At 40.2% G+C, this 12,585-nt stretch overlaps 1 protein-coding gene across 25 annotated transcripts in view; it reads right to left on the reverse strand.

Annotated features, from left to right (window-relative positions):
- The window catches only part of dlg1b (discs large MAGUK scaffold protein 1b), a 266,351-nt gene extending 256,311 nt beyond the window's left edge, over window positions 1–10,040 (reverse strand). For 13 of the 25 annotated variants that reach the window (XM_042328550.1, XM_024435214.1, XM_042328545.1 and 10 more), the window contains exons 1-2: window positions 9,323–10,013; window positions 8,525–8,656 (exon numbers count right to left, since the gene is read on the reverse strand). In XM_042328550.1, the coding sequence (XP_042184484.1) occupies window positions 8,525–8,656; window positions 9,323–9,341 (151 nt within the window). In that variant the 5' untranslated portion in view covers window positions 9,342–10,013. Of the gene's footprint in view, window positions 1–8,524; window positions 8,657–9,322 lie in introns of all 25 variants that reach the window. The other 12 variants (XM_042328554.1, XM_042328552.1, XM_042328551.1 and 9 more) reach the window with 4 other exon arrangements.
- Between the last annotated feature and the right edge of the window lie 2,545 nt (window positions 10,041–12,585).

Genomic DNA, 12,585 nt, shown 5'->3' on the forward strand with positions numbered 1-12,585 from the left:
TAACGCATAGTAAAACTGCATAAATCTAATGTCAAGTTAAAAGTGTATTGTTAGCTAGCTAACAATAACGCATCTAACTTTAAATTAATCCCAAAGGTGTTCTATGGGGTTGAGTTCAGGGCTCTGTATGCTCTCCACTGTCTCCGGGTTACATCTTCAAACTAAGGGCAACCATGGCATCCGACAGGAGACTCGTCCAACCATGATGTATACGGTAAGATAGTCTCGCTAGCAAAATTTTTAGATATTACACATTTCTAATTTTGACAGAAAGCATGATTTCAAGTTGAAGTGTACTGTTAGCTAGATAATGTTAGCTCGCTTGCTAATGTTGTGTATGATCTTATTCTTTGAATCTCAGACATACAGTGGGGCAAAAAAGTATTTAGTCAGCCACCAAGTGCAAGTTCTCCCACTTAAAAAGATGAGACCTGTAATTTTCATCATAGGTACACTTCAACTATGAAGAGACAAAATGAGGGAAAAAAATTGTAGGATTTTTAATGAATTTATTTGCAAATTATGGTGGAAAATAAGTATTTGGTCACTTACAAACAAGCAAGATTTCTGGCTCTCACAGACCGTTAACGTCTTTTTTAAGAGGCTCCTCTGTCCTCCACTCATTACCTGTATTAATGGCACCTGTTTGAACTTGTTATCAGTATAAAAGACACCTGTCCACAACCTCAAACAGTCACACTCCAAACTCCACTATGGCCAAGACCAAAGAGCTGTCAAAGGACACCAGAAACAAAATTGTAGACCTGCACCAGGCTGGGAAGACTGAATCTGCAATAGGTAAGCAGCTTGGTTTGAAGAAATCAACTGTGGGAGCAATTATTAGGAAATGGAAGACATACAAGACCACTGATAATCTCCCTCGATCTGGGGCTCCACGCAAGATCTCACCCTGTGGGGTCAAAATGGTCACAAGAACGGTGAGCAAAAATCCTAGAACCACACGGGGGACCTAGTGAATGACCTGCAGAGTGCTGGGACCAAAGTAACAAAGCCTACCATCAGTAACACACTACGCCGCCAGGGACTCAAATCCTGCAGTGCCAGACGTGTCCCCCTGCTTAAGCCAGTACATGTCCAGGCCCGTCTGAAGTTTGCTAGAGAGCATTTGGATTATCCAGAAGAAGACTGGGAGAATGTCATATGGTCAGATGAAACCAAAATAAAACGTTTTGGTAAAAACTCAACTCGTCGTGTTTGGAGGACAAAGAATGCTGAGTTGCATCCAAAGAACACCATACCTACTGTGAAGCATGGGGTGGAAACATCATGCTTTGGGGCTGTTTTTCTGCAAAGGGACCAGGACGACTGATCCGTGTAAAGGAAAGAATGAATGGGGCCATGTATCATGAGATTGAGTGAAAACCTCCTTCCAATCAGCAAGGGATGAAACGTGGCTGGGTCTTTCAGCATGACAATGATCCCAAACACACCGCCCGGGCAACGGAGTGGCTTCGTAGGAAGCATTTCAAGGTCCTGGAGTGGCCTAGCCAGTCTCCAGATCTCAACCCCATAGAAAATCTTTGGAGGGAGTTGAAAGTCCATGTTGCCCAGCAACAGCCCCAAAACATCAATGCTATAGAGGAGATCTGCATGGAGGAATGGGCCAAAATACCAGCAACAGTGTGTGGGAACCTTGTGAAGACTTACAGAAAACATTTGACCTCTGTCATTGCCAACAAATGGTACATAACAAAGTATTGAGATAAACCTTTGTTATTGACCAAATACTTATTTTCCACCATAATTTGCAAATAAATTAATTTAAAAATCCTACAATGTGATTTTCTGGATTTTTTTTCTTCTCATTTCATCTGTCATAGTTGAAGTGTACCTATGATGAAAATTACAGGCCTCTCTCATTTTAAGTGGGAGAACTTGCACAATTGGTGGCTGACTCAATACTTTTTTGCCCCACTGTATTTGCTTGACTAGTTATAGCTAGCTAACATTGAACCTGGTTGGTTAGCTACCAGCAGATTCATGGAGGGTAGTAACATCATGAGTGGGATAATGGTTCATTGTTTAGCTAGCTAGTTACGTCTTAACAAAAGACTCGTCTGAGTGTGTCAGAGCACAGAATAACTGATGAATTCACAAACACCCATTGAATATGGCCTGTGTCAGTAAACGTTGGCAAAAAAGTGTAATTAAATTGTTGCCAGCAGCACAGTTAGTCACCAACGCACTGGATAACATGAAAACAACCTAACCAGCTCTGCTAAGGTGAGTAAAAATGGTCAGTGGGGTGTTCTCTCATTATGGTGTCTGGAATTAGCTAACAAGCTTGCCAATGTTAGCCAGTTCGCTTGGGTGCTTGACTGGCATTGTGAGGTCAGAACGTTCAGATCAACCCTGCCTCCTCGGCCAGAGTGTCCAATGCACGCTCTGAATTTATGAACGGACAATCTGACAGCACAGTTGCAGTCACTAACGCTCTAGATAACATGCTTAACCAGCTCTGTTAGGGCGATTAATGTCCAGTGTGCTGTTCTCGCTCACATAGATGTCTGGAAGTAGCTAGCAAGTTAGAACACTCAAAGCAACCTTAAAACCGATGGGTGGGGCTTAAGAGGGTGTGAACAATGCTGTATGGGTGTAGACAAAGGGCTCTCCAGTAGTAGTACCAAAAGACTCAAAGGCATTTTCTCAAAAGTGAATTAACAAGTTGATCAACATTCAAAGCAAAATTACTTTCCATTGTTCCTCAACTGTAGTGTATGATATACCATTTGGTAGCCAAGTCTACATTTAGCTAATGTAAAATAAATCAAATTGTAACATAAGACCGATTTGTCCCAGTCGGTCATATTTTTACTATTTTCTACATTGTAGAATAATAGTGAAGACATCAAAAACATATGGAAACATGTAGTAACCAAAAGTGTTAAATTCAAAATATATTTGTATTTTAGAAAATTTGCCTTGACAGCTTTGCACACTCTTGGCATTCTCTCAACCAGCTTCACCTGGAATGCTTTTCCAACAGTCTTGAAGGAGTTCTCACATATGCGGAGCGCTTGTTGGCTGCTTTTCAGCATTCCAACTTATCCCAAACCATCTCAATTGGGTTGAGGTCAAGTAATTGTGGAGGCCAGGTCATCTGATGCAGCAATCCATCACTCTCCTTCTTGGTCAAATAGCCCTTACACAGCCCGGAGGTGTGTTGGGTTATTGTACTGTTGAAAAACAAATGACAGTCCCACTATGCGCAAACCAGATGGAATGGCGTATCGCTGCAGTATGCGGTGGTAGCCATGCTAGTTAAGTATGCTCGAATCATTACATCGCAGTTGCTAGCTGTGCCACTAGAGATCCTGTTTCGAGTCCAGGCTATGTCGCAGCTTGGCCACAACCAGGAGACACATGGGGCTGCGTCGTCTGGGTTAGGAGAGGGATGTCCTTGTCCCACCGTGCTCTAGCGACTCCTGAGGCAGGCCGGGCGCATGCACGCTGACACGGTCGCCAAGTGTACGGTGTTTCCTCCGACACATTGGTGTGGCTGGCTTCTGGGTTAAGCGGGCAATGTGTCAAGAAGCAGTGCAGCTTGGTTGGGTCATGTTTTGGAAGACGCATGGCTCTTGACCTTCACCTCTCCCGAGTCCGTACGGGAGTTGCAGCGATGAGACATGACTAACTACCAATTGGATACCACAAAATTGGGGAGAAAAAGGGGTAAAATTAACACACAAAAAAAGTACGCCTTGAATTCTAAATAAATCACTGACAGTGTCACCAGCAATCCTCCATGTTTTACGGTGGGAACCACACATGCGGAGATCATCCGTTGCTCATGTTTCTTGGCCCTAGCAAGTCTCTTCTTATTGTTGGTGTCCTTTAGTTGTGGTTTCTTTGCAGCAATTTGACCATGAAGGCCTGGGTCACGCAGTCTCCTCTGAACAGTTGACGTTGAGATATGTCTGTTACTTGAACTCCAAAGCATTTATTTTGGCTGAATTTCATTAGTTACCGGCCTGCAGCTGAGGTAACTCTGGGTCTTCCTTTTCTGTGGCGGTTCTCATGAGCCAGTTTCATCATAGCGCTTGATGGTTGACTGGCGTGGGAACAGAAAATATTTATGTTATCTCAGACTATTCTGGCAATTCTAACACTGGGAAGATGGATGTTTGACATGCTTTTTACATTTATATCACAAGTCATTTGAGAATATCATGATGAAAGTGGCCATTTTAGGCCCTTTTTAGACCTATACATGCCTCCTGTTACACCTTATGATCCGTACATGACACAGTCAACATCTTGATGTCATTATATTCCATAGTTCTTCCATCTGAAGAAAATAAAAATCATACATTTTTTCAACATAAAAAATATGAATCTCAAAACTAACCTTTGAATTTCAAGATGTACATTATATACTCTTCAAACATCACATTTGCAGTGGGTTCTCTAGTACTTTTAATGATATGACCCATTTGATACATAGAAATTGACACAGGTCATTAAAGAATTACAAAATATATATATATTTTGTCGAAGGCTAAAATTGGATTTGAGAGTTACACTTTAATGTGAGATGTCAGCATCCTGGAATCACCTCTTCACTGTTGATGTTAAGACTGGTGTTTTGCGGGTACTATTTAATGAAGCTGCCAGTTGAGGACTTGAGAGGAATCTGTTTCTCAAACTAAACACTAATGTACTTGTCCTCTTGCTCAGTTGTGCACCGGGGCCTCCCACCCTTTCTAATCTGGTTAGGGCCCGTTTGCGCTGTTCTGTGAAGGGAGTAGTACACAGCGTTGTACGAGATCTTCAGTTTCTTGGCAATTTCTCTCATGGAAAAGCCTTCTTTTCTCGGAACAAGAATAGACTGACGAGTTTCAGAAGAAAGTAGCTTGTTTCTGGCCATTTTGAGCCTGTAATCGAACTCACAAATGCTGATGCTCCAAATACTCAACTAGTTTAAAGTAGAGGTCGACCGATTATGATTTTTCAACGCCGATACCGATTATTGGAGGGCCCAAAAAGCCGATGCCGATTAATCGGGCGATTTTTTTTTTATGTATTTAATAATGACAATTACAACAATACTGAATGAACACTTACTTTAACTTGATATAATACATCAATAAAATCAATTTAGCCTCAAGTAAATAATGAAACATGTTCAATTTGGTTCAAATAATGCAAAAACAAAGTGTTAGAAAAGTAAAAGTGCAATATGTGCCATGTAAGAAAGCTAAGGTTTAAGTTCCTTGCTCAGAACATGAGAACATATGAAAGCTGGTGGTTCCTTTTAACTTCTTGGATATAGGGGGCGCTCTTTTAATTTATGGATAAAAAAAGTGCCCGTTTTAAGCGCAATATTTTGTCACGAAAAGATGCTCGACTATGCATATAATTGGCAGCTTTGGAAAGAAAACACTAAGGTTTCCAAAACTGCAAAGATATTATCTGAGTGCCACAGAACTCATGCTACAGGCGAAACCAAGATGATACTTTAACCAGGAAATGGGCAGAATTTTCGAAGCTCTGTTTCCCATTGTCTCCTTATATGGCTGTGAATGCGCCGGGAATGAGCCTGCCCTTCCTATCGTTTCTCCAAGGTGTCTGCAGCATTGTGACGTATTTGTAGGCATATCATTGGAAGATTGGCCATAAGAGACTACATTTACCACGGGTCCGCCCAGTTTGTGTAAATTGGTGCGTAATCTACAAGCTGCACGCAGTCATCCACTGATTGAGAGGAGAGAGGAGGCTTTCAACGAACGATATATCATGAAGAGATATGTGAAAAACACCTTGAGGATTGGTCCTAAACAACGTTTGCCATGTTTTAGTCGATATTATGGAGTTAATTTGGAAAAAAGTTTGACGTTTTGAAGACTGAATTTTCGTGTTTTTTTTTGGTAGCCAAACGTGACGCACCAAACGGAGCAATTTCTCCTAAACAAATCATCTTTCAGGAAAAACGGAGCATTTGCTATCTAACAGAGTCTCCTCATTGAAAACATCTGAAGTTCTTCAAAGGTAATGATTTTATTTGAATATTTTCTGGTTTTTGTGAAGAGGTTGCCTGCTAATGCTAACGCTAAATGCTACTAGCTGCGCTAGCTGTTACACAAATGCTTATTTTGCAATGGTTGAGAAGCATATTTTGAAAATCTGAGATGAGTGTTAAAGGCTAAGCTTGAGAGCTAGCATATTAATTTCATTTCATTTGCGATTTTCATGAATAGTTAACGTTGTGTTATGGTAATGAGCTTGAGGCTGTATTCACGATCCCGGATCCGGGATGGCTCGACGCAACAGGTTAACCTAAGTCTTCAATATTCCCAGGTAAGAAGTTTTAGGTTGTAGTTATTATAGGAATTATAGGACTTTTTCTCTCTATACCATTTGTATTTCATTAACCTTTGACTATTGGATGTTCTTATAGGCACTTGAGTATTGCCAACAGTATAGCTTCCATCCCTCTCCACACTCCTACCTGGGCTCGAACCAGGAACACAACGACAACAGCCACCCTCGAAGCAGCGTTACCCATGCAGAGCAAGTGACGTTTGAAATGCTATTAGCGCACACCCCGCTAACTAGCTAGCCATTTCACATCATTTACGCCAGCCTAATCTCGGGAGTTGATAGGCTTGAAGTCATAAACAGCTGCTGGCAAACGCACGAAAGTGCTGTTTGAATGAATGCTTACGAGCCTGCAGCTGCCTACCATCGCTCAGTTGGACTGCTCTATCAAATCATAGACTTAGTTATAACATGACAACACACAGAAATACGAGCCTTAGGTCATTAATATGGCCAAATCCGGAAACTATCATCTCGAAAACAAGACGTTTATTCTTTCAGTGAAATACGGAACTGTTCCGTATTTTATCTAATGGGTGGCATCCATAAGTCAAAATATTCCTGTTACATTGCACAACCTTCAATGTTATGTCATAATTACGTAAAAAATCTGGCAAATTAGGCGGCCCAAACTGTTACATATACACTGCCTCTGCGTGCAATGAACACAAGAGAAGAGACAATTTCACCTGGTTAATAGTGCCTGCTAACCTGGATTTCTATTAGCTAAATATGCAGGTTTAAAAATATATACTTCTGTGTATTGATTTTAAGAAAAGGCATTGATGTTTATGGTTAGGTACACATTGGAGCAACGATACGCACCGCATCGATTATATGCAACGCAGGACACGCTAGATAAACTAGTAATATCATCAACCATGTGTAGTTAACTAGTGATTATGATTGATTGATTTTTTTTTATAAGTTTAATGTTAGCTAGCAACTTACCTTGGCTTACTTCATTCGCCTAACAGGCAGTCTACTCGTGGAGTGCAATGTAATCAGGTGGTTAGAGCGTTGGACTAGTTAACTGTAAGGTTGCAAGATTGAATCCCCCCCGAGCTGACAAGGTAAAAATCTGTCGTTCTGCCCCTGAACGAGACAGTTAACCCACTGTTCCTAGGCCGTCATTGAAAATAAGAATGTGTTCTTAACTGACTTGCCTAGTTAAATAAAGACTAAATAAAAATTGGCCAAATCGGTGTCCAAAAATACCGATTTCCGATTATGAAAACGGCCCTAATTAAAATCGGTCAACCTCTAGTCTAAAGGTCTGTTTTATTGCTTTTTTAATCCGCACAACAGTTTTCCACTGTGCTAACAATTGCAAAATTGTTTTCTAATGACCAATTTGCCATTTAAAATGATAATCATGGATTAGCTAACACAACCTGCCATAGGAGTGATGGTTGCTGATAATGGGCCTCTGTACGGCTATGTAGATATTCATATCCATTAAACAAAAAAATAAAAACAATCTGCCGTTTCCAGCTACAATAGTAATTTACAACATTAACAATGTCTACACTTTATTTCTGATCAATGATGTTATTTTAAATGGACAAAAAAAAAAGTGCTTTTCTTTCAAAAACAAGGAGTGACCCCAAACTTTTGAACAGTAGTCCATGTGTACATTTATTATGTAATTCAAGCGGTGAGGTCAGCATGTTACTTTGAATGTTGTGTAACGTCAGTAGTCTTGTCATGGAAGCATCATGCAAAATATATTGGCACACTCCACTTACCAAGACCATTGTCAAATAAGGCATGCAGTCACCTGCTTTTAAAGTAAGCCTTGAGGTGGTACCACCCAGCACATTTAGAAGGGTGTAATTTCATACCGAACCCCTCCCTTGAGATGACTTAGCAGCACGGTGCCTCTAAATCACAATTTAAATGGTAGAGTATAAACAATACGGGCAAAAAGAGCTAAGATTTACTACTTAAAGACGAAAACATCACTGTTGCAACGAGCTGTCAAAATTAAGACCAGAATTGCATTTAAAAGAAACTTCATTGGGAGAAAGGATTTGTGTGAGAATTGCCAGAACCTGCAATACCCCAAAAAATTCCACTCCTGCTGGCATGGAATAGCCCATTAGGCCTTCAACATTAGACATGATAAACACAAGGTTAACAAAAGCAAGATGAATAAGGGTGAAAATTACATCTGTACACTTACCTATGAGTGCCTGGAAAAGGTTACTCTGGAAGATGTCGATGACCCTCTGGATGGAGAGTCTCAGTTGCCAGTCCTCAGTGTGGTTAAGTTTAGTGCGATATTCCTCCAAGAGTGACAGGGCTCGCTGTGCATCTGGACAATCAGAATGTTTTCGGTAAGACGTATATCTCCTGGCCAAAACGTTAGCAATTTACCATTCAAAAGAATAACGCATCTTGACTCAAAAAGTTGTCAGTAAGTTGGCCTTTTAAATTGTAACCATATTGCTCCAGTAGCTGCTGTAAATTGTTACAATTGAAGGGCTACAACTATTCATTGGCTGCATGGACTTGAAGTTGAATAGTTATATTTGAGCCAACATCGTTTAACGCAATTACATTTGATTGAGATACTGGCTACAATTTGTTCAATTGGAAGATATGTTACACGAAGAAATTGTAGCTAGTTGAGCAATGTAACAGAGTCAATCATTATGCTACCTTATGGAAAAGTAAGGCAAGCTTGGGAAACGGTATAGCTACAGTACATATCGAACGTTAACGTTCGTTCACTAGCCAGTTAAGTTAGAAGTATTTTGCACTCCAAGTGCCCTTACAAGCAACTTGGTTCTTTTTGTGGCTTCTTTCCCGTCAGAACTTCTGAGGGCAACTAGGAAACTAGTTCGTTTCTTGCTAAATAAATTGACAGGACCTATTTCATAATGGTTATTTCCAGTTACTACCTACCTAATAACAGCTAGTTTATATTGGTAAGTATGCATAACTGGCAGTTAGCTACAATTAGATTAAAGCCGCTTACCTTTCTTTCGTATTGGCATGATTAGGCAGTCTCGAGACAATATGTAGCTTGCTAGCCAGCTAGCTCTTTCGCCAGTCGCGCGCAGATAAACGTTAATGTTACACGCAATATAATAGAACACGTTCACTCTCCTGGTATCCAAAGGGTATGAAAATCTCTGCAATGAAACCACAAGTTCCGCTTTAAATTTTGCCCACGAACTGTCAATTGAAAATATGTTACTGTGCTACAAAATGAGAAACGACTGTAACAGAGGGCGTTCGGGTACAAACTAAAAACACGACCAGCTAGCTGACAGCTGCACTTCTTGAACCTGACAGCGGCAAAGAGGTGACGACACCACATATGCAATGTTTGGTATTTTTCTAACTAGGTCCAAATGCCCGTTAAAATCCATACAAAGTAGAAAAACGCATGTTCAGTCGGCTAAAACCAGTCAATCCGTGCATGCATTGGTGTCCAACGTAGCTTGCAGGCAGTGCGGGCTTTAAAATTACTCAAACTCTAAATCCAGTTCAGTGGCACATGTAAACTCAGGCCGTGCCTCCGCGACTTATTCACACACACAGTTTCGTAAACTTATCCTTCGTACATTTTCTCGGCAAATACATTTGTATTCCTTCGACTCAAACTTCTTCTGGTGTCCCTCCTTTTCTTCCTGTGACAGAAAATTCCAAACTTTCTTCCAAAATGGCGTCTCGGGGTTGGAAGTAGCATGTATCACGTGATATCAAACCCTGCAGTTAACTGCTCATGTAACTCAAGGAAGGAGTTGAAAGGTGAGACGTGATATTTTCTTGAGCCAGGGGTTTTCAAACTTTTCTTTCCCAGGGACCCCCATCATATGTTAGCAACATTTTTGTTCGTATTATCAGTTGAATGATAATGGCAAGTAGAAGCAATCAACATTTTAAGGATAGCCGCCTATTTTTCAATTTTCGCCTAAATCACATGCCCAAATCTGACTGCCTGTAGCTCATGCCCTGAAGCAAGGATATGCATATTCTTGGTACCATTTGAAAGGAAATACTTTGACGTTTGTGGAAATGTGGAGAATATTGAATGTAGGAGAATATAGCACAATAGATCTGGTAGAAGAAAATACAAAGAAAAAAACAACCAGTATTTTTTTACCACCGTCTTTGAAATGCAAGAGAAAGGTCACTGTTATAGCCATCACTCTAGTTGTAATTGCAGTGCATGTGCAAAGTTTCAGATGGATTTCTTGGATCCATTATGACTGATCGTCAAGACTTTTAGTGTGAAGTCCCCAGGTACATTTGGGCAAATCGTGAAAAAGTCATTCGCATTCGTATTCAATTTTTCTGCAAGAATATTGTCAAATCTGTATACTTGGACTTTGATTTAGCTTTCCAAGTATTAGTAGCCATATTATAAGTTCAACATTTGCAAAACAACCAGTTTTCATAACTTCGTAACCCTGAATTATAACCCAAAAATTATAAGGCATGCTGTCATACAAGGTTAGTACCTACATTTTAATACATTTTACAGATACTCCCGTAAAGCCCAGCTCATTAGCTATCTAGCTAGCATTGTTTGACCCCCGATTGGGGCTTATTTGACAAAGATACAGTCATTCAAGTGATGGCCGCCCACGTCATCGGCGTGCCATGAAGACGTCGCTCTCTGAACAAATATGGTGTCCTATAGGATGTACTACACCCCTAATTAAAATAGTGAAGTCTTGTTACCTTCTATAATCTCTGAGGAATAGATAAGAACGTGATTTGACTCATTCAAACAACGTTTAGGGTATGATTTTCACAGATTCCTTTCTTTGTAAATTGAACAAGTGGAATTACAAAATCGATCGTGCGTGCTATATGGACATTTTTAGGATATGAAAAATTATTTTATCTAACAAAATGACACTTCATGTTATCTCTGGGACGCTTTGGATGATAAATCAGAGCAAGATTTCAGAATATAAGTACACATTTCACCTTCAACCTATTGCGTTGAAAAAAGTGTTTTGTTGTTAGGAGCTCTCCTCAAACAATAGCATGGCATTTTGCTGCAGTAAAAGCTACTGTAATTTGGACAGTTCAGTTATATTGACAAGAATTTAAGCTTTCAGCCGATATAAGACACTTATATATACCGACGTTTGTTGTTTCTCTAAAATCTGAGATCTTGGCATAATGCGCTGCATGATTTACAACTGTCTCGTTGACAGAACGGCAATCCTTTTAAGAAGTTAAAATGATTGGGGGTGTTCGAGCGGATCACTTTTGCCAAGTCAATGGTCACCACTTTTCAATTTGTGTTGCATTATATATGTAAAATTGTCTGACTTGGGTCTTCATTGGGGCTGCGGTCCAAACACTTAAAAGACACACCCCATCCCTCAAATTAAGTGGACACTTCTGATGACGTCTGACGAGGATACATTTGCAGGGCGAGGGAGGAAGGAATGATTTTCAAATGGAGCACCCTTGGCTGGAAATTTGTCACTCGTTCATCCCGCGATGATTGTGTTTTCAGCCACCTTAGTTATTAATATATGCCTACTGTATGATATCTAGCAAATTAATTAGCTAATTAACATTAGCCTGCCTATCTGGAACTTCTGAAGAAGGAAAAATTTTATTTCTACAATTTCCAAAAGATAACCAAACAAAAAGATGTACTTTTTACCAGAAGTGTTTGTGCCATCATGTGCATTAGTAGCACAATTTCTAACTTATTTGCATTAGTTTTTACTCACACTATGTTGACTTCTCCATTGATGTTGTTTTTAAGTTTTCGCTGATTTTTCTTAGCGGATGTACAATCGTCGCAAATAGAATTATGGGGAGTTTCAGGTCCCGGGGTGAACGTAATTGTACACTCGCAAAGCCGACTAAAAACGAGGGCTGAGGAGCTTATGTTGCAAACTTCCCTTGCTTGGCTAATCATTTGGACCAACCTCCAAGATGGTGACTGGGATTTCCCCCAAGGGCATAAGGCGAGGGTAAATGGATGAGGATGTGTCTTTTTAAGTGTTTGGACCACAGCCATAGACTGCATGAACTTGACAAAAAATAATGTGGTCAAAGATCATGAAGTTTTGACTGCAGTCGATGGAAAGTTTTTGCAGTTGCTCTTCACCAACTTCATCCTGCAGCCATCACCTGCATTGTGGGGGGCTCTATTGTCAACAAATCATTAGAGTGTTTTTGTTTAACCCGCACAAACTAATTGGATAATATTGGATATATACAAATTAATGGTATATTTGAGGCTCTCTCCCACTAATT

This window comes from Oncorhynchus tshawytscha, linkage group LG10 (assembly GCF_018296145.1).
Source record: "Oncorhynchus tshawytscha isolate Ot180627B linkage group LG10, Otsh_v2.0, whole genome shotgun sequence".
NCBI lineage: Eukaryota > Metazoa > Chordata > Actinopteri > Salmoniformes > Salmonidae > Oncorhynchus > Oncorhynchus tshawytscha.